General features: G+C 43.8%; 1 protein-coding gene across 2 annotated transcripts in view; it reads right to left on the bottom strand.

The window, feature by feature from the left end:
- Window positions 1-4432: 4432 nt before the first annotated feature.
- The window catches only part of LOC8032007 (guanine nucleotide-binding protein G(q) subunit alpha), a 50422-nt gene continuing 31513 nt past the window's right edge, over window positions 4433-23341 (bottom strand). Inside the window, exons 6-8 of one of the 2 annotated variants that reach the window (XM_029990705.3) lie at window positions 20784-20937; window positions 16026-16130; window positions 4433-9302 (exon numbers count right to left, since the gene is read on the bottom strand). In XM_029990705.3, coding sequence (XP_029846565.1) covers window positions 9220-9302; window positions 16026-16130; window positions 20784-20937 — 342 coding nt within the window. In that variant the 3' untranslated portion in view covers window positions 4433-9219. Of the gene's footprint in view, window positions 9303-13860; window positions 13969-16025; window positions 16131-20783; window positions 20938-23341 lie in introns of both variants that reach the window. The other variant, XM_029990704.3, reaches the window with a different exon arrangement.

Raw genomic sequence — 23341 nt, 5'->3', positions numbered from 1 at the left:
TTAAGAAATACCGCCCTCCCCCCCACAAAAAAAGACAAAAAGTCCGAACACGTTTTTTTTTTTTTTTTTTTTTTTTTTTTTTACTTTTTGGGGCATTAGGGTCAAGGAGATGTTGGGGCATTATTATTATGCTCACCAAGGTTCCTTACGACTGTCCAAACTATTTTATATGCATCTTCTTCTCTCTTCTGAGAAGTGTCGCGTAGTCAAGGACTCGAACCAGGTGGCGTGCCAGAAGTGCAGTCACAGCATCTTCTGCCGCAGGTCCTTAGAGGAATTTCTGGAGTCATTGTTTGCTGGCATCCAATATCCACTTATAAACGTCTTACTTGCCTTAGCGTACACAGTACACCCAGCCGGCAAAGCTGAGCCATAGTCCGTTGCATCACGAGCCTGGTGGTCGTTGACTTGAAATAGGATGACTCACGCAGTGAAGTTTAACACATATTCGAATGTGTCATTCGAATGCATCTGCGGCTGCACCTGTAATATTGCACGGCTCACGTGAACGTGACCTGCTGCTCTGGTGATCCGAAACCCAGGAAGGACGAGACCAGACGTGGCCTCGCTGTGCCAACCCAGACTTCGTACAATGGCAACTCGTTTCGAACGCGCTGTTTCTCGGAGAGCTCGCACCTGTGCCGGCATTATCAGGTCACAATCCACGAGGTCTCTGTTTGGATGATGCTAGGCGAAACCCGAGGATTGCAATCCATGCGTCGGTGGCGGAGGGTCGGCAGGAAGGACCTTCCCAACAGGAATGCCACCGTATCGTGTTTTCAACCGTAACAAAAGATAACTTGTTCTAGGATGCTTCAAGTAGCCCACCATTCTCGAAAATTCCAAATGGTACTGCCTGCACGATCTTCAACGAGGTAACCCGCAACTAAAGTATGTATTGTCCTTTCATATAGCAGCGTGGTGAAGTTTCACGTTCAAGGCCACCACCTACAGATAAAGAATACCAGTTCATTCCACCGTGACGTCATGTGATCAATGTTGACAGGGGCGTCGTTATTGGACAGGGGTGTGGTGACGTTTTGATCGGATTTAAGGTAACATAGAATTTATTTAGAGGTGGAAGTCTTTTCGCATCCCTCGTCAGACGGACAAGATGTCAGGGAAGGGACCGCGGTCAGTCCTTGATGGTTGATGGAACGTTGTTTTGAGTTCATTGAAGACTCCTCGTCGTCCAAAACCACTAACTTCAAGGCAAAGTGCCAAGCCCACTGGAAAGCAATTTCGGGTTCAAAAACTTCCACTTTAAACTTCACCTCAGTTGGCATCTCAAACAAATGTGAAAAATGTATTGCAGTAACAGTATTTGTGCCCTCCCTAAAATGTATTCCTGTATTTGTATTTCCAGACTTTTTGCCTCTATTTGTAATATATTTCCTTTCAGTATCAGTATTTTACCTACCATTTTAATGTATCCCAGTATTTGTATTTCCAAATACATTTTTGGGTATTTCTGCCCAACCCTGGGTGTATACATGCTTCGAGCACGATGTCCTTCCGACAGCTCTACGGCGAGCACAAGAGGGGAGGGTGGAGCTCCTCGCTCGACTGTTGTCCCAGAGGTCTCTATTCTCCCTCTACAATAGAATATTAACCAGTCATTCAAAATTAACACAAAAAAAACTTTGCACTTAGCTGCGGTGGCCGGATCGCTGGAATGCTTCGACCGCTTTGGTGGCTGAACCGGCTAAGACATTGGGACGTCACTCTCGCCGCAGCTTCGCTCATCCAAAGACAAACTACGTCACGATTGCGCCGGATGCGACGTGCTCTCGAGCGCGTCCCAGATTAGGCTTTCTTTTAACAATACAGCCATCAGGCTCAAAATACAAACGTGAGATTGTCATTTACGGATACTGTGGATCACATTCAGCCATTTCTAAACATGGCGGGTATATTTCGAATTTTGTTGAAGTATACCCTCGCTTTAAACAGCGGAGCTGATGTCAACAGTCACTTTTTTTTTAATAACCAGCAACTGCATAGAGGCAGCTGAATAGCCATACTTTTATCGCCATTCAGTAGGCGCTCCAAAAACTTTGACTCGAGTAACGTTGTTCAGAGCCGAGGGAGCCGCTACCGAACGCGCCCCATAGAAGACACAGCCACACCAACTAAATAGGCTAGTTGAAAAAGCCACCGGTTCAGGTTCTGGTATGAAAATATGTGCTCAAGCAAAGCGCGGGCGCTAGTGGTGCAAAACTATCGATAGTACAATCGATAGTAAAAAAAAAAAAAAAACATCGATAGTAGATAGTCCATTATCGAAAAACTATCGATAGTGGACTATCCGAAAATTATTGTTAATCGACTATCGGAAAACTATATAGTCGACTATCATAAACTTATCGATAGTACTGTCGTACCTCTTCTCTTTTTCTCCCTTTATTCTTTTTCAAATGGGACACCAACTAGCCTTACCATCTCAACTTTGGTTCAGCTTTCAGTGATGACGAAGACGGGAGTTTGGGAGAAGAGGAGGAAGGGATGAGCGGCGGTGCGGCACCTGTGTTCGCTCTAGTGGTGCATAACTATCGATAGTAAAAAAAAAACTATCGATAGTCGACTATCAAAAAGCTATGGGTATCGATAGTCGACTATCGGAAACCTATCGATAATACTGTCGACGGTTTACTATCGAGTTTTGCGACACTATTAGTTTGCGTCGCTCCCCTTTCTCTTTTTCTCGCTTTATTTTTTCAAATGGGACACCAACTAGCCCAAGCACTTACCATCCCAACTTTTGTTCAGCTTTCAGTGGTGACGAAGACGGGGAGTTTGGGAGAGGAGGAAGGGAGGCGAGCAGCGGTGCGGCAACTGTGTTCGCTCTGTGGTGCAAAACTATTGAGTCTCCATAGTTCCCAAAAATCTATCGATGGCAAAAAAGCCATCGATAGTCGACTATCGAAAAACTATCAATAGTCAACTATCGGGAAAATTATCGATAGTCGACTATCGAAAAACTATAGATAGTAGGTACTATCGAGTCGACTATCGAAAAACTATCGATAGTCGATAGTTCTGAGACATTATCAATAGTTGGTTTTGCATCACTAGCGGGCACTCCCTCGACCAGGAAGGCAAGATCTGGCTCGCTCTGTTGAGCTCATGACCAAGATTGGGCTCCCAGTCTCTTGTCCCTGGTGTGGCTTTTCTTTTCGCCTCCAAACTTCGCTCTAGAACGCTCCTTCTTAATCCTCAGATTGTCGACGTATTTTCATACTAGAACCGGCTTTCTAAAATGGTCCATTACAATAAAAAGCTGCAAGCATAGCAACTTTTTCCCCCAATTGTCGGAAGCATCAATTTGAAGAAAAAAAAAAAAAAGCAAAAAAAAGTGACTAAATGTTTACATAGTTGGATGAAATGTCAGTTTCTCAATATGTTTGGGAGGCAATTACAGCAATCTGTTTATTTTTGAATATTCAAAAACTTTCTTTTTAAAGGTAATGTGCACAAGACTTGCAAGATTATTCTTCCCCGTTTGCAATTGTCACTCGTCAAAGGCATTGCCATGGCAGATGAAACTATATTTGTACGAGCCTCGGGGAACGGTTGGGGGAAACAAGTTCATACTCACCTGGCACTATCGAGTAAACCATTCTTTTAGCTGTATGTCGGCCAACTTTACTAGAACTCGGTTGGGAAACTGCCATTAGCCTGCCCTGAGAAAGTGGCACCAATCTGCACTCGAAAACCGAGCTAATGTCGATCCCAACGCCGCCATTTCTCGTGCAGCGGCCACTCGGGAAACTTCACCTCTGCTTGTATTGGTTCAGGAGTATCGTATTTGAAAGCGTCCGCTGTGGTTATTCTACAGGGTTTCTCAAGTACCGGCCAGGCTCTTTAAATTGACTGCAAAATTCGGTTTCCTAACCTATCGCACTACAAATTTCTGCAGTGTTGCCCACAGGTGGTGCATTGTTTCTATAAAATTTGCAAAGAGCGAACTTATCTGAGGAGAGTAAAAAAAGAAAAAGGCTATGGAAACGCAGCGAAGTGACCGCTCTTCAAACAAACAAACACAGCAAAGATTGGTAGCTTCGCTGGGTTTCCATAAAAGTTAAGCCTTTTTCTTTCTTTACACATACGGTGGAAGGGGTATCAGAGATGCAAACCCCCGTCTCCCAAACGGACGCGCCGCAAATTATTAGGACGCTCCCAGGTCAGGACACGCTACCTAAAATCACTGGTGAGTCATGGTTGTATAAAAACTATTAATTGTACCTGTTATTTTGTACTGATCTCCAATGAACGTTCCTACAAGCTTTTTTTTTCTTTCTTTTCATTTGTTCTTATGCAAAAACACTAAAAGCTCATGGTGACCACAGCAAAGAAAAAAGATTGAGCCGCTGTCTTGGCACCTCGAGCCTGGGAGTTTCTGTACTGGGAACATTCAGTGACTCTAGCAGTAGCCATATAAAGCAACTTTCATGTTCCACAACGATAGTCAATAACGAAATCATGCAAGTTTTAAAAAAACGGGGCTTTCGAAGCTGACAGTCACTTGTGAAGATATCACGATTGCCCAATGATTTGGCATACATTAAGCACGGTCAATCGTGCAATTGGGGATCTAGCAACGTTGCTTGATACAGGTAACATTGTGCACTACGGCCACCCTTTTTGGTCGAGTCTGTTGCCCCCGTCTGACAAAGGTGCATCCACCCTTGCCAGACTGTTGACCTGCTGAGAGCCCTTTTCTGAAAGCAACAAGTCCGTCTCCGTACGAAAGTAACCTACCACAAAAAGAACTCTGGAGCGGCTCAGATAGGCGACTTCAATATTTAGCCTCTCAACTAAGTTGGTGTGCGAGATGCACAACTTCAAAATCCTGAGAGTACGGGAGTACTCTCAGAATGTGTTTCCCTTTATTACTGTTCAACTATAAGGTACTCCCTTTCTCGACAGGGCCGTAATTCTGTAGTTGAAACAAAAACAGTATTATTCAGAGCATCAGTAGTACCCAGATGACCAAGTGAAAAATTATTGTTTGTCTTAATAACCAGCAACAGCCACGTCCATACCAAGTTGCACCGAATATTGAAGCGCCAAAACAATGCACATTTAATTCAAACAAAATGTTTCAGCAAGATTAGCACTCGTGAAATACCGTATTTACATTTTCTTTGTCTAAAAACTTTAATGTTTGGAGAAAAAGAATATAGGATACTTGACAATTTCAAAAAGAGCTTGTGACCCAGACAAGTAAAACAGGATAGCAATACCGTGACAAATCCAAAAGGTGCACCATGATTTTGCCGCTCAAGTAGTCCTGTGCAAATTCGCAGTCCATTTCAGTACAACCAACAGGCATGAACTTTGAGTCGCCGATTGGAATGCGGAATAGGCACTTCACAGAACTGGCTCAGTTTCAAACGAGAATTTAAGAGAATTTATTCAATACTTTACCCAACGGTTGCATTAATTTGAATATTACAAATTTACACATCCATATAAAGGTAAAGTCCTCAAAGTGTGTGTGTGTGTTTCTCTCTCCAAACAATCTGACAAAGCTTTTCTTTTTCCAAGAGCTCATATCAATTATATATATTTATATATATATATATACACGCACACACACACAAAGCACGCACACCTTTTCCCATACTAGGTGGGAGTCCGTTCTCTTCTGCCCGGTGCTGCTGTCTTCTGCACAATGTTCACTCACTGCACGGTTTCTCGATGCACAGGAATCGAGGAAGCACCGTCAGTCAATCCCTTCTCAAGTGTACAAAAAAAAAAAAACAGAAGCAACTAAGACGCACACATGTAATGTGTTTTTCCCCCTACACAAGAAAAGCAGCTACACAAACTCGAGCAACATTTGTGCATCCGGCTTCAAAGGAAAAAAAGAAAAGTCAGAATAAAAGGCATCATCAAAAGACTGGCCCTTTCTATAACGAAGTCCCCAAACAACTGTACAAACACAGGGCAAACAGAAAGGGTTTGTTCTACTTTGTAAAATCGCGCAGCGTTCCACTCCAGCCCCTCCACTGAGGGATGCGACAAACACGAGCCCCCATCCCTCGTGCCAGAACACCCCCCCCCCCCCCCCTCCCTCCCTCCAAAGAAAGGAGGGGACAAGCTCCCAGCTCACTTTGGTTTGGTCAACAACTCAACCCAGCCAAAAAGCAAGCCCAAGGTGCCAAATACCAAATTCCCAAGTTCTGCACCACTCGTGGAAGCGAAGTCCAGCCTACTCCGTCTTACCTCATGCGACAAGATTCAGGTACCAAGTATTTTTTTTTATCGAATGGGTTTTTAAGAGGGAACGGGGCATAGGTCAAAGGAAGTACGCAAGACGTGTTCACTACTGCATACGACCAACATCGGGAAAAGAGGACAGGGCAATCGCGTAAGACAGTACGCGTCGCTCTATAAAACATTCAGCGTACCCGACACATTGTCCTCCTCGATAGCTAGAAGTTTTATATAAAAAGAAAGAGGCCCGACAGACACATATTGAGATACACTGTCACACTTTTTTTTTCTTCTGCTCTTGTTAAGCCATACTCGTCATACATGCCAAACAGACACACATATAAAAAAGCTTCTCACACATCAAATTTCAAACTCCTACATGCCTATCTCGAGCGCCAAGGCATTGCGGAAAAGACGAGGGGGAAAAAGAAGACTATAGCACAATGACTTCTCTGCTTTGTCCACACTTCCCTCTAGCCCAAACCGAGGTTAGCCCCATCACACACGCATTCGTAGGAAACGTACCGCAAGCAACGTCGACACTCTACACATGCTCAGACTGAAATCCTGTGCGCAACGGAAGCGTTTGTAGTTGCACTAAAATGGTACATCGTCCTTTTGCTTCTTTACAAGAGGGAGTTTGCCCGACAAACAGCTACTGTTGTATTGGCAACGTGGCAGTAGTAATTATTTTCTTTTGCACTCTCCCCTCCCTTTACATGGCCCAGGGGGAAAAGATAAGGAAGGAAAACCAGCTCCCGACATCCCGGTCAAGGTCCGTCTTTCAGCCGCCTGCAGAAACCCTCCAGCGTGGGAATGTGCTTCAAACAAGACCAGAAAATTAACTTTAAGCAAACCCTGGGGCTTAAACCAACCAGGAAAGTAAAGCAAAGAGAACTCACGGTCAAGTTTTGTCAGACACCTCGTTCGTCACATCCAGCTTAAACCAGAAACAGGACTGGAGCTAAAGCAAGTGCTGACCTAAAACAAGGACAGCTGTAACATCTCACGGGAGGGGTGGGTGTTTACGAAAAATACAGGAAAGACAAAAATGTATCCCTCTTAAAGAGTGACCTCCCAAATATTTTTCAACCAAGGTGAAAATTCTCCTCGCCACCCTTCTCATTTCCTTCTCTCAACACACTTAACTTGACGACCAGGCGACTCCTTTTGTACCTCTACCTTGGGGCCGATGAGCCGGGAGCTTATCCCGGCTCATCCAACCCAGACATGCGGCACCAAAAGGAGTACCCCCGCTGTCAAGATAGCAGTGGGAGAGGAGGAAATGGGAAAGGTGGGTTGAGGATGATTTTTATCCTGGTTGAAAAATATATTGCAGCTAGCTGAAGCCAATAGTTTCTTCCAAAGGAAGATAATGCCTGGCACATCAACTTCAAATGAATCGTGCAAAATATTAAAACATTCGCTTAAAATGTGCAAAGGCTTCAATAAAAACTCCTGTGGTGGAAACTTCCAGATACAATAAAAGTAGTAGAAATGCAGAGGAGGCTTCTACCTCCAAATTGGAGACATGGAGCCGCATCTTTTTTTAAGCCCAGTTTCGGTGCTTTACAGGTGAGATTACTAGGAGCATTCCGAGAAGTACTGATCCCTACACAAAGCCCCTTCTTCGTTTTCCGAGGTGCAGAAAAATGGCAAAAACGCAAGACTGGGAGCATAGGACCTGACCGGGGTCTGAGGAGGTGGTCCTCTCGAAGACGTGACATTTTGCTCGATTCGAGCCCTTCCTATATGGACACAGGCGTGCGCATGCACGCAGATACACTCGCACACACACACACGCTTTTCACAGGCAGGTACACAAGCATTCCAAGTACGCACACTGGCAAAAGACAAGCCTTAACTGCGTCCCAAAAACCGCAAAAGAGCCCCCCGCAAGAGGCCCAGGCTCGCCGATAACTACAAATTAGAAAATCCACCTTATTTTTCTTTTCCCCCACTCCTCCCTTCTCTCATCTTTTGGGTTTCGGTGGTGCCTGACAGGGGAGCAAAATTGGACCCACGGCTGTTCCAGAACTCGTGCTGCCACGCTGCAGCCACGCGTTTGCACTTGCTTTATGTACAAAATGCTGACTAGGTAGTAAAATAAACACCGCAGAAAAACAAAACCGGGGACAATAATAAAACGGGCATAACAGAACAACAAACGACACAGAGGAACAAGTCTCGCTCGCATGGACGACCATCCATCATAAAGTCTGAACAGATTCAGCCCTCGCCCACCCTCTTCTACTTCGCTCTAGGCTACCACACACTCGTGGGTCACTGTGTGGCAAAACGTGCGACCAATCGCCAGTCCTCAACTGGGACCGCAGGCTCCCCCACCCATTCCCCTTTTTAGCTTTGCGCACCCTTGCCACAACCGATGTAAAAACAAGTGAATCCCCCCCCACTCCCCACACACCAGCTTTGCGTTTGGCACTGTGTTCCAGACAGCGAGTTCACAAGAGGGGGGAGGAGGGGCGAAAAAAGGCTGCTTAGAACGGCAGTCTCGGCACATTTCCCCGTCTCGAGAGAGCGGGCAGGTGGGAAGAACACAGAGGGTACAACAAATAAGGTTCTGCAAAAAAAAAATAAAAAATGTGGGCCCTTTTAAACAAATTGGCTCTAAATAAGTGCAATACAACAACAACAAACAAAACAAAAAAAAAAAGAAACTTAAGAAAGAAGGGGAGGAACAAGGGGCAAACCCTCGCGAGGATCCCCGATGGCACCCAATCTCGCGCCCGCCTGCATCGGAGAAAAAAAAAAAAAGTTGCGAGCACAGTCCTCGATCGTGGCCAGTCTCTGCACTGTCCGTACACCCGCGCAAAGAGTTTGTGGCAGCCCCCCTCGCTCACCCACCACCACAGAGTTGCGCGAAAGGCCACGCGCCAGAGAGAAAAAGAGTAAGTGGGGGAAAAAAACATGTCCTGGAGGGGAAGGGGGGCCAGAAAGGGGAGGGGAGTGGGGCTGGAAACCTGTGGTTGAGTGTCCCTACACTAGGTTGTACTCCTTCAAGTTCAGCTGCAGAATGGTGTCCTTCACAGCGGCAAACACAAACCTGATGTTTTCAGTGTCTGTGGGGCACAGCCATGGGAATGGAGGGTGGGAAGGGATGAAAAAGATGAGGTTAGTAAAAGGCACTGTACATAGACACCACCAACTATAGACCTAATAAAGCAGATGCAGCTGTTTCACTATTTTTCAAAGACGCATTGAGCTGACAGCTTCGTTTGCACTTCAAAAGCCCATTTACCTACAAAAAAACCGGTGCAATCTAGCTTATTTTCCTGCATATAGGTAGCACTGTTACATATGCCATCAATAGGTCTTCTCAAAAAACCCTGCAGGGGGAAGGTAACAATGCATGGAAGATAAATCAGTAATGGAAGCAGCACTTGCGTTTTGTAACAGGTTTTGTAGAAGTCAAATTATTGGTTTGGAGCACCCATTGATGCTTTTAGAGCAGTTACAACATCTGTTAGCAGGTGACGTCAAAATAAGTTGTATGTGTCACTTGAAAAGTTGTATGTCAACAAGTCACTTGAAAAGTTGTACGTCAACAAGTCACTTGAAAAGTTGTATGTTGCCCTTTAAAGGCCGACGGTCAACCTCAGTTCTTGTAAGGGTAACCAATCCTCTTAGCACCCTCCTCTCCTAAAATGCGAGGGGAGGTGTGTTGGTGCAAGTCGAAAGGTGGAGAGAATATGGAAAAGGAGGGAGTGACGAGAAGTGCAAAGTGTAACGTCGTCATTTAACTCAAAGTGCAGTGGATGCTATGAACCAATGAAACAGCCTCAAAGGCATGACATTATAGCCTTCATCATCTTTCTGTACGCACTCCATCAACTAAACCAAATCATGCACAGCAAATGCTCTGTGACTTGTGCTTTTAGTGCAAGTGCTTATGGTTGCAAATGTTCAAGATTTTGACTGTGCCCTGACCTAAAATAAAACAAACTACATGGTGATTAGAGATGCTGTGAAGTACATTTTTGTACCATTTTCCTTTCCTTTTGAATATTAGGATAAACCAATAACAAAATATTTATAATTTTTTGCTGTGTTTAAGCCCATCTTGGCACAGGTGTGCTGCAATCTGAGCAAAATGGTGTTTTGGTGCAACATACAGCAACTTTTGTTCATGATGCAATTGGTGGAAATGGTGCAGTATTTCCATCACTGTAAACCCTCACACTACTGATGAGTGCGCAAAGCATAGAGTGGGTAGATTTGATAGTTATGGGTATTGCACATGCACAAACCAATCACTTTCTCAGTTTGCTTGTACAATTCCAAAAACAGTGACACTAGTGATGTCAAGAGACCAGAGCTCTGCCCATTTTTTTTACACCTGTATGTTCTGTTTATATGCAGGAAAATAACATCATGAGTGGTACTAGAAGCACCACAGCTCAATGCTCCTTCAATCTTTCTACACAACTGGAGCATTATTTCTAAAGAGCCATATCGACCCCAGCATCAACTTGAGCGACATAAAACTTAAGCTTTCCTTACGATGAACTTTGTGAAGCTTTTAGTGTTCCGAGTAAGGCAGTTCGATTGTCTTGGGACTATGGAACATGAGAATACCTGCACTATACAGAGGGCCTCTTAACACCCCCTGCCCTCCCTCCCCCCCCCCCCCTCTTAAAAAAATATTTTGTGCAGTGCGATAGATATTGGTGCAACAACCTCATGCAATTAAGCTTTCCCTAAAGTCAAATGTTTGTCGAGAGAGACAAGGTCAAACCGAAACCAAAGGACCAGCTGTTGTTTAGAACACTTTTGTAGTGAAGTGCTCTCATGGATTACCAACTAGCCCAATATACCGATCTCGCTAAGAGTTTGGCGCCGCCATAACTTTAGTTCACAGGAGGCAGACGACGGTGCACAAGAGGGCTCATGACGGCTCGTGCTCTCCACGCGCAGCGCTCAAGAGAGGTTGCCGTACGTGTTGAAAGGCTAAAATTCTTTCGATGTATTGTGGCAGCAGTGGCGTAGTCAAACTGACTGGTGAGACCGGATCTATTATGAGCCCTAGTCTGCTCTGACAATCTACAGGAGTAACACTTAACATTTGGCATGCTCACGGTCACAATATCCAGATTTTCCAACACTTGGAACCTGTAAATAGTCTATAGCCATAAAGTCACCTGAGCAGTCTAGCATCACTATACAGACAACCGTCGACTTGCGGTCAGTAATTAAAATTTTGTTTACTGTGTCTTTGACATGATTATGGTCTGAAAAACAATGGTTTATGAATTTTTAAGAAAGACGTGCCTCAAATGGATTTTAACTTCGAGATATTTCAAGTTCTATGCTGTCATCGCACGCGACCAATGAAACGGGAGGTGGGTACCCCAAGCTTCCCATTCTTGACTGGCGGGAAAAATAAAGAAACATATAGGGCTACAACTATTTTTCCGATTGCCAAGACCTTGCAGGCCATAATTCAGCAGAATGTTAGGCAAGTATATACAGCTTGTCAGAGGCCCTCTGAAAAATATATCCCATGCTCAGCATCAAAATTAAAACTGGATTTCTTCTTTTAGCTTTTGTTTGGGTATGGCTCTTTAAAAAAAGCTCTTCATTTTAGCAACAAGCTCGTAACAGGCCTAACTATACACAAGAAATAATGTACCGACTTTCAATAATTTTTCAATTACTAAGCAGAATTTTTTTTTACACAGCCAGCAAAATGGCAGACACTGGATGCAACATGCTGTTACATCCAATAGTAATAAATACATAATTCTACCATCTGATTAGAGAATATTTTATGGGCTACAAGCTTTAATGAACTGTTCCTAGCACAAGGAGAGCAATAAAAGATAATCCAAACAAATAGTCCTTTTACCATTGACATGTTTAGTTACGAGAAAATGCTGATGCTAAAATCTTAGGGAGTTCAAAGTTTCATATAAATCTTTGCAATCATGGCAAAATATCCTATGAGGACGTGTCCAAAATAGCAACCTGGTCGAGCATGAACAAGAAATTCTTACAAAGTACCATTAACCATTTGTGGCCATTCTATATGTTGTATAATGAGGCTTTTCAATGTATCCCACTTTTCTGCCAGATTGCTATGCTTGTTTTTTCTTTAGGTCCCCAGACCCAGTCAAGTTACCATATGGTAGCTTTTTGTCTGGAGGCCCGCCAGAGTAAATTTCTGGAAATAAAGATTTAATTTCATTATCAAGCACCCCTTTACAGGTAGCAGTTAAACATTGTTTGACGACTGGTCAAGCATGCTCTTGTTGCTTGTACCACTTGCCATCTATCAGTAGAGCTTTTGCACTCAAAACTGAGGTCAGTGACAAAAACAAGTGTGCAAATCTTAAAATGTCTTTCGTTAGACCAGCCCCAATGACAATTAAATTATCCAAAGGAAAATTATGGTGATATTAGCAGTATGGAACGGTATAGCCTGCTTTTTATCGCATACATGTGTTCCCACAAAATACTAAACCGCAAACAATTATTCCACAGTTTACGATATACATCTATGAAAAAGCATGTGCAAAGGATTTCAAGCTAATTTCCTGGATCAATATAGATGTCTTGATTAGATGAGTGAAGATGAAAAAGGTTGTGACCACAAATGGTTAAGACAAATGCTTCATTTAAAGTGGGTAAACAATGCTTTTTTCGGCCCTTACTCAAAGCAGTCGCGGTACAAAATAGATGCCGACCAAGCTGCAGCATTAGGACTAGTATTCTCCGTCTCAAGAGTTGTATGCAGCGCTGCACAAGCTACGGGGGTGCTTGGCTTCGGGATGTCTCCTTGCACGAACACTTGGGTAAGCTAACTATTTTCTAAACCTGGCCTTCTGTGCTCGCACATTCAATAGCACCACACACAACTTGTGACACGGAGTATAGATAGAGAGAGCTTACGAGAAGACCAGCTGCACAGAAATAATGCTAGAGGCTCCCGAGGTTACATCCGTACGATACGGTAAAACAGCTGTTCATAAGAACAATTGCTCCTATGGTGTGCCGCTGGTCATCGAGGTAGCTCTCAGTGAACACTAATGCTACAGCACTACCCACATCTCCAAGCTGGCAAAGAGAAGAAAAGTGGTAGTCGCACAAACCCGTCACATCAATCGTGCTGACCAGCAAAGACTCAGGCAAAGTTGAACTCTTTAAGGTTGTTTTGCATTATGGTATCCTTCACGGCGCAGAACACCAGGCGAATGTTCTCAGTGTCTTACCCAGCATGCATGCAGAGGGAACAGAATGGTGAGGGTGAAAGAAAGACAGGAAAAAGAAACAGGCACATGGACAAACAGAGGTGTCAGTACACCAAAGAACCAAGAGGAACAAAACAGTCTGTGACGGCAACCCACAGTGCAAAGAGTCAGCTCCGGAGATAGACACACACACACACACGCAGGCAGTACGTTCGCTGTAAGCAGACGAGGTGCAGCCCAGCGAGACATGCGCAACATTGACCCCATGCATCCAGCCCCCGGGCCCGCACGCCGAGAGCGCAAAGAGGAATGGGGGGACCCCTTCTTCCAAACCTCCACAAAGAGAAAAAAAAAGGGGGGAGGGGGGAGAAGAAGAGAACGGTCAAAGGCACACATTCGTCGACCACAACCGTGCCCAGGCCTTGCCTACCTGTTGCGCACGTAAAATGAGAATAGATGATTTTTTCACTGTCCGGGTTGAGGTCCACAAACATTTTAAGGATGAACTCCCTAGCGTGAATGGCGTCTTTCTTTGGTCCTAAAGAAGCAGGGAAAGAGAGGGGAGCGTGAGGGAGCGGACAGGCTGCACAGGACGACACGGGATACCCAGGGGCCCAACGCTGCACCAGCGCACGGCCGGGCAAGCTAGCGGCAGATCTAATGCCCAGCTGGCCCTGCCACAGGAAGGCAAAGCTGACCCGACCTTCCTGCCCTCCCCAGCTGTGCCATCCATTCAACACGCTAGCTTTGAGGCAGGTTGGAAGCTAATGCTTGAAAAGGAACGGGCCGACTGCTGGCTCAAAGCAACACGGACTTCTTCGGCAGCCTGGGAGGGACTACTTGCTGAGTGGGCATGAAGCAAGTTGTCGTTCTTCAGTGAAAATGTATTGTGGTGCCAAATCTTTTGCTCAATAGAAGCAGCTGTATCCCTTGCACTATAATTTGCAGATGTACAAGGGAGGGGGAAGGGATGGGAAGCTAGCTCTCCAGTCTGCTATTGTGCAGCCAGACGTAAGCTATGCTTTCAGTGCAAACTGCTAGTGTACGCTGGTGGTAACAAAAAAACGCTGATAATCAAAATGTCTAACTTTCAAACAATCATCACAGGACAGGGCTGTTACTGTTAGAGACAAGCATGTTAACTGTACATAGAGATCTGAAACAAATAGAAGGAGAAAAAGCAAGAGCTTGAGAGAACAAGATGGAGCTTGTGGAGGTTTGGAGGAGAACTAGAAACTGCTGCCATAAGCAGTGCCCATAAACTTAAATCAATGCAGATAGTAAAGCAGCACATTACCTTAACCCAGTCAAAAACTAAACTAGCTAAACACTACACTAGAGTCCTGCACTGAACAGGGCAAAAATTAGAAGCAGAGTCATGAGCCTGAAGGCACTAAAAGTTTTTGGTACTAAAAGCTTGATTGCCATACTTCCATTCTATCTGTCAATTAACCATTCTATCTGTCAATTAAATAAAAAAAAATTAAAAAAAATGGTCCTTGAAGCAATAAAAGCATATTCCGACAAAATACTGCACACTGAGCGACATTGCCTATTCCTGTTTGCAGAGCAAGTACCAAACTCCCAAGTACTACCTTTAATGTTCATAACATAACAGCAGAATTCAATTATTTTAATCTAAGAAAAATAAATACAATGACAGGGAAAAGATGCTGTCACTGAATGCAAAAGCTTTAACAATTCTGTAACAGTAGGAAACCTGTAGAGGGCTCTACATTCCAATCTGCACTCAATAACTAAACCTTTCTTGTGAGTGACTCGCTGAAATGAATTAGCTAGCTTCTCCACAAAAAATATTTAACTAAAATCCGTAATCTTCTGCATTAAATGTACCCCTAAGCATTTATTATACTGTACTTCACCCTCAGAAAAAACACGGCAAAGGCTACAAGCGCAGACTCCTTGCTCAAGGATGCACCTCGGGAAGAAACTGCTAAAGCTACGAACTCAAGCTCCTAGTCTTCACTGCAGTACATTTTAAGGTGAAACAGAATATATGATTCAAGTCACTTCACTAAGAGTAAAAAAACTAGCTGAATGAAGTACTAAGAAATGCTCAAAGCTCCTGGAAGCATCAAGCCAGTCTACGTAGTGGCCAAAAGCGACAGAGCTCCGTGGACAGCCTGTCACTACGACTCGTGCCTCGACTGACCTGTTGCGCAAGTGAAGTGAGAGTACACCATACGCTTTTTGTCGGGGTTCGAATCCAGGTACACCTTCAAAATAAAGTTTCTCGCCGACTCATGATCCTGCTTGGGACCTAAGGAAGTGAACCCCCACCCCCAGGCACGCTTCCCCGGTTAGAGCGGCCCATGCCATTCCATTGCCACGCCCCGAGACAGGGAAACTGCCGCCACGCAAGACAAAGAGTTCTTTCAACAAACCCAAACCTGCTCCGGAAAACGAAATGAAGGAAGCAAGTGTCGCAAGAAGTCAGAGAAAAAGGCCGCAGGAAGTATGAAAAACCGAAGGAAGCTCCTCCTCCCTCCCCTTTCAGTTAGCCATGGTCAGTACAGACTCCCCACTCTTCTCTTTCCACCCAACCAACAGCCCAGCACATGTCGGGCAACTGACCTGTGGCACAGGTGAAGTGAGAGTACATGAAATCGGAGCCTGGCTTTTGGGACTGAAATTGCCTGAGCAGGAACTCGCGAGCTGTGATATGGTCCTGCTTCGGTCCTTGGTGAGCAAGGAACAAAACCGAGGCACTTCCACGTTAGTTTGTGACCACCAGACACCTGCTACTGGCACTCTTTCCGTGGTAAAGGCGGTAAACACACTCGGAGGTAGGCTTGAGGAATAGCCGACCTCTTCCACAAGTGCCACACTGCTCTTCCATCTTCTAGAAAGAGTTACAATATCCCTTGTGCAAAGACAACTTGTGCGAGAATCAAAAGGCTTAGTACATTAAATGCAGTCACTAAATATGTGTGGTTAAAGAAAAGCACAGCCCTCTTTGCTGCAAATGACCTAGCAGTTACGACAAAGTGCATCAAAATTAAAACAAAACGATTTTTGCAAGTCGGGCTTCAACCACTTCACTAACAAAAATCTTCTGGCCTGACCGAATATTGTAGCTTTGCTAGAAATGCTGGCAATGCTGCGAGCACAATGTCGTAGCTGCCATGAGGTCAGTATAAGAACACTGCACATACGTTCAAGGCAGTAACAAGATGGTAAGAAATCTTCCCCAACTTTCACTTTTTGAATGAACTAAGCTTATAACTTCTTAAGGTATGCAACCTTCCTTCATTTCTAAAGCCTGACCTCTGTGAAACAAGAGTGTAAATATGACACTTCAAGGAGTGCTTGGATCGTAAAAAAAAAAAAAAAATTCAAAGCACTTCAAGAATTGAGATGTTTTCACTCCTACTTCAAGAGCTTTTGTGAAACAAAAATAGTGGTGGGTGAGAAGGTATGTTAAGAAGATTCCTAGATTTTTTTTTTTTTTTACTTTCCTAACAAGCAATCTGGTTCTTGCATGTTGAAGGTGCATCAAAAACGTTTCTGAGATTGTCTGTTCTTGGTGATAACTCATTCCACGGGATCTTAGCATCCCATAAATAGAAAAATTATGCTCGTGCGACGTCCATTTCCCTACTAAAAATGTGATCGAAGGTTGTGCTATGCCCCTTTCTGAGCGGAAAAATCTAGAGCACAGGAAGGGGCACGGAACAACCTTCGATCACATTTTTGGTAAGGAAATGGACGTCGCACGAGTATAATTTTTCTATTTCTGGGATGCTAAGATCCCGTGGAATGAGTTATCTCCAAGAACAGACGATCTCAGAAACATCTTTAGTGCACCTTTAAGGGCTATCCACACAGAACACAACTCCCTCAGACTTCCAGTGGACATGACTTTGCACCCCATAAGCATGCATGTAAAATTCCCCCAGGATCCACTTAGCTGCCAATCTGCTCGTGACAAAAGCCGTGTTCACCGTGGGCAGCCCTTTCGTGCCAGTGAGTCAACACTAAACGTACTAGCAGTTACCAGTGTTCTAAAAATGTGCACTGATGAGCTCAAAGTTGAGTCACAATCACAGTCTCTGGTGTAGGATGCATCCTTCCAATGGGACCACAATAAGTGATTGGCTGTCCGAACAGACATCTAAGCAGAGTACAGTCGACTCTCCGGAATTCAAAGCCGCTTTATTGGAATTTTTGGTTAGTTCAATGTATAAGTGTGGTTCAGGCCATTTTATGTACAATGAAATAAAAAAAAAAAAAAAATATCCTCAAGCTTCACCTTCAGACCTGACAAATTAAAAGGTATTTTTGCATGCCCCAGAAGCCCGGACGCTCTTGGAGCATAGAAGCTTCATGGCCAGTCACTTTACCCATTTGTGGTTCAGAGTCGTGATTACGCCCAGCATGGAAACTACCGCCATGCTGGTTCACCACTCTGCGGCCGTGCCACAGTTCTGCGACGGCCAGCTTTCTCCCTCTCTCGCCGTGATAAAAGAGAATTAGTGTTGGCACAGTGCATGCCATATTGCTAGCACACTGGCATGAACAGGGGGGATGTGAAACCAAACGGTCGCCTTCGGCATTTTGCATCACAGCCGTTGCATGCTTTACGTCTGTCACCACAGATTAGGCCGTGGTTCTTGATCATCTGTGTTGATGCCAATATGTCTCACCACAAAAACCACCAAACCTTTGATCTCACAAAAAATTGAAGGGGTGGCTGGAGACCATCCACCGCCAACAAGAAAACGCTTGAAAAAGAAAACGAAAACGCCAACAAGGAAACGCTCTCGACGCTTGTCGAGAGTTTCTTTCTCCGACGAGAGTTAACATTGATGAACGAAGTGTTGCAGATTGTGCTTACAGCAGTGTGTCTGAAGCAATGAAAACAAATGAAAATCATACCTTCTTTTACAGGCGATTCACTCTTAAAAATTTGGTTATACAAAGTTTGGTTAATCCAAGGAGGTTCGCCATCCTTGCGAGTTTCGAATTACCGAGAGTCGACTGTAATTTACTATGTGGAATCATTACAACTAAGGAATGCAAGGACATTTCCTGGATACCGTCTTCCAGTCTGATTCTAATTGTATTCTTTTCTGAGAAATTAGATGTGAAGTTCTAGTTGCTGATTTAAGGGGGGGACACAACCTGGGAATGCAAACTTTTGAACCGCTCACTCAATCGGCGTGATATTTGCAGGAGGTATTTGTAGACATATACAAGGGGAAAATGCAAAGTTTCAGCCCTGTGAACCTATTTTATGAGGTACTATACCCCCAGAACAAAGTAAAGCATAGCTTTGCATGGAATCTTCTCAATAAATCTATCGTTGAGAAATGGTTTTGATAAGCACATATTTTTCTGGTGGAATGCATACTAAAATACCTGTTGCCAGTTACAATAAAATTTTTTTTCAAAAATACACATTCTTCAAGTTAGAAAAAAAATCTATGAATTTTTTTTACATTTACCAAGTTTTGCAATTTACAAATTTTTCATAATAAAGGAACATGAAAATGCAAAATCTAAGTTCATAATAGCCAGTTCCACAATATTTCGGCATATAAGCCAAAAAAATTAAGTCTCTCGATGGTTTTGCTGCTCAAACGATAGTTTTATTAAGGTGGGATTTATGCCAAAAAGTAGATTGGAGAAAAACGCATTCAAAGTGCTCAAACCTCTGCCTTTTCTTTAGCATTGGCGGACTGAAAATAATTTATGAAAAAATAACTAAGCACTGTAAACAAATGGGGAATACTCTAGATGCTGACGGATGTAAATAGGGCGTTCTTCAAAATCAACTTTTTTTGCGGAAATATTTTTTTCTGGGTAGTGTCCCCCCCTTAACCCTTCCACAGAGTAGTTAAAGCAAGTTTACATCAATGCCCTGGTGTATTTGTGTAACTGCAAATACCCAGAACAGTATCTTTTAGTGAGATGCTTGCATGATGTCTATGCACACTGCAATATCCTAAGTCAACAGCAATCACCCCCCCCCCCCCCCTCTTCCCTAAGCCTGGACTGTGTAAAAAAAGTGGGATGGACGATGCTTAAATGTCCAAGTACAAAAAATTTGTAAAACAAAAGCTAGAAAACAGCTATTTTTTTTATGTATCTCCAGTTAGATGGAGGACACACTGACCCGATAAATGGTTATTTCCATGCCACTCATGAAGCAAGGTCTTACTTGTGCACAAAACTAATAGTTGACCATCACTTGCGTACACACAATAAGAGCATCGGTGTTTTTTTTTTCATATTCTCGTACCGCCGAATGACTGCCGTGAAAACGGCTGTTTCTTAGCAGCCATCGCAGAAAATTGATTGGCCATTTAATTGGACAGCTGTGCTGCATGGTACTTTTGTGGCAGCATCTCATACTTAGTTCCGCTCGTGCACAGATTTACAGTCCCCAGTCCCCATAGTCACACTCATGTTCGATCCTCACTTCTGGTACCACCCGACGGCCTTGACTCACTTCTTCCCCAGGTCTAGATAGTTAGTCCTGATCATGTCCAGAAAGCCACAAACGCTATTAAACAAAGCAGCAGTGAGTAGCAATCGGAGGGAACTAAACAGGGTGCTAACCAAACAAACATCACCCCAAATCTCGGGGATGAATGAAATTGTTTGTGAACAAAACAAACCTTCTTTCAATTGTCTCCTTAACTTTGTAACTGACATTTCACTGACCTCACGGTCTATGGCTGCAACACTCCGGGAAAATCAAGGTTTGCTATCCTCGAGAATTATAGTTGGAATTTTTCAGAAGGCTGACAATCTTTCAATCTTTCCAAGTTTTTTGCAGGTAAAATAAAAAATTTTGTTTATAAATTAAAAAAAAAATAGAAGAGAAGGTTATTTATGTGATCTTCTTCAGTGTTTGCCAGGAATGTCCAACAAACTTGCATTTTGTTGTAGCAACATTAAAAGAAAATAGGTTTTTGCTAACCTTGTTATCTGCGGCTCTCATTTTTTTTTAAAGCAAGCCTTTTTGTGTCTTTCAGAAACATTATATATATATTTCCAAAAGGTGGCACGGGTGAGGTTTCGGTGATGGCTGTTGAATTAATATTGCGGTAGTGCGTCTGTTTTGATGTGAAAGATCACCTGAGGCAATTAGCCAGTGAAACAAAAATTGACAGCAACTCAAAACAAACAGATAAAACCCCAAGTATTTAAGGTGCCCTCGCTCCCAAGCATTACATTTATCACACCCCAGGTTCATTTTTTCATTAACAAGCACAAAAACTAAAGAATTCTAAGCACCCATGGCCCGTTTACATTATTTTTACCACAAAAATTGTGACACGCATAATTCATCAAGTAATGAGTCAAATTGCCCATCTGACTTACCATCATACTCAGGAAAATAGTCCACTAAATGAGAATACATAATTTTTTCTTCTAATAAGTCCTTCTTGTTTAGAAATAGGATGACGGAGGAGTTCTGGAACCAGGGATATGTGATAATGGTTTTGAACAGAGCTTTGCTCTCCTCCATGCGGTTCTGGAAGGAAAAAAGGGTGAATGACCGACAAGGAATATAAAAAGATGCTTCCAAACAAATTCAGAGTTTTCCATATTTACTTGACTATACATGTCTAAAGGCTGACATTTTATGCAGTGCAGACTATACGAGGATTTGTTTTCTCTAGATTGTTCATTATGAAGAGACACTGCAAATGTTGCGAATGACAGTACATCAAAAACGATTTCTGTATAATGCAAGCCTTTTTTTTTTTTTTTTTAGCTAATAAAGCAGGCAGTTGTCAAGCTGTGCCGCGCAGGAGAATGTTTTACCAGGTGCAGGAAATATAGTACCACAATTCCATTTCCCAATTCCACAACTTTTCAAGATATTTCCACATGCCTCACGCAACATTTCCAAACCAGTCGAAATGGGGAACATATGTCAAGAACTATCAATGAGGATAGCGATCATCTGCCTAGCAATCATCTGACACTGTGAATGGCAACCAACTTCCCCGGGATTCAACCAACCAACCATGGGCGTACTAACCGCGACGAGGGGGGGGGGAGGGGGCAAGGCATGTATTTTGCCTCCCCTGAAACAGCCGCCACTGGGCAGGGCAAACACTGGCTGGCGGCACTCAAGGGATACCAAGGGCACTGCCCCCCGGTTTGGGGGGGGTCTGGTTTGCTCTTTCACTCAAAAACAAGTTGGTATGCCACTGCAACCAACCAATAACCAGATTTATATTTCGAGCCTCCACCAGCGGTGGAACTCATGAAATGTACTTGGGAGCACAAACAGGAGCAGCTGAAACTACTGTTTTGGAGCAGGCTGGGAGCAGCTAAAACTACATTCTGGAGCAGGCTAGGAGCAGCTCAAGTCAGTTTTTATTGCACTTCAGCTTGTGTCTTAGACGAGCACGGGAGCAATTTTAATCGTGCTTAGCAGCACAGATGAGCATGAGTGGTTAGGAACCTATCTAGATGTGATAGCAATGTAACAGGTGCAAAAACTTGGCCTTAGTGAGAACCAAAAAGCAAGTACCATATGTTTCTGAAGATAGCGTCCTTGATATTTTCTGAGTGGCTTTCAGCTGCTCAAAATGCAAACCAGCACTGTTTATAGCACGACCCACACGTGCTCGACATAGTAATTATATGTGCGAACCACGTGACGTGCGTAAGCAATGGACATGCAGTTGCGTGGAGGAAAAGGGCAACAAATTCTGAGTTTATCCTGTTGTACAACTCAATATCAAAGCATCAGACTACGATTAACAGAGTTATCATATTTGAAGCGATGAGCCAGAGAAAGATTAAAGTACGCCAAGCAGATCTACCGCTCGCATGAGAGCTGCTGGCTGGCAAGTATTCTTATCAGACAGCGTTTCACTTCAATCAAATAATGACTTATCCTGCAGGAATGCAATTCTAACTTTTAACGATGAAGCACTAAAAGGAATCTTTCGCTAATGTGTTTTCAACTGGCTGACGTCCGGAACTCGGGCCGCAGACCTTCAGGCTATCTCACACTTAACGACTCGACCTCACCTCGGCCGACTTGCTTAACCACCTATGGTTGAAGAAGAACAGTTCATTCGCAGGTGATGTAGCGCTTGGAATCCGACCCGAGTTTTTTCGCGTGCTTCCGACTCGGAATACACAGGAAAAATAAACAGAACAAAAAATTGCAAGGCCGACCAAGCTAAACGCGCTCCATTGTTGCTAATCGAGTCAATAAAAACAGAAACCAAGACAAAATAGAATTATTTTGGCGCACATTGTGTGATTTGAAGAAAAATGGAGCGAAGTATTGGCTGTGGTGCAGTTTCCGCAAAATGGCGCAGGATGGCGCAGACAAATGCGTTTGGCACAAAATGGCGCAAATGGCGCAGCCGTTCCACTCCTGCTCCCCTGGTACATTCTCGAATAATTGAATTCAATTCACTCAGTGAGTTACTAGAATAGTAAAGAATTTAGGTGTCAAAGAAAGAAAGGTATCACTCACAAATTTTTCAGTCTCTTCCCATACACCTTTCCAAAAAAATTCTCCTAGGCCGTCGCCTCGTTGCTGATGCTAATGCGGCTGGTGTGACTCTAGTCCCCCTATCAGCTAGAAATTTTCTGTCACACTCTGGAACTGTGGAAACTCGCTCAGTGCGATTCTCCACCTTTGTTTTGCGGTTTTGCATTCAACGTTTTCTGGCCCCTCTTGAAAGTTTCCACTTAATTTTTCTGATGCATGCTGCACACCCTTTGTGTTATCTCCCACTGTGAGAAATAGGGCTGTTAAGTGCCTGCCATTCAAGCGTTTCTGTTCAACATTCACGGAAAAGGAAGGAGGGGAAGGATGTCCCACGGCCCTCGCCGACAACTGTTCAACGCCCCTCCTAGAGATAATCCGCGTAGAGACCTCAGTTATAGCCAAAAATAGTTGT

Source organism: Ixodes scapularis, unplaced genomic scaffold (genome assembly GCF_016920785.2).
Source record: "Ixodes scapularis isolate PalLabHiFi unplaced genomic scaffold, ASM1692078v2 PGA_scaffold0__279_contigs__length_252992795, whole genome shotgun sequence".
Lineage (NCBI taxonomy): Eukaryota > Metazoa > Arthropoda > Arachnida > Ixodida > Ixodidae > Ixodes > Ixodes scapularis.
This window is presented reverse-complemented; position numbering and strand designations above follow the sequence as displayed.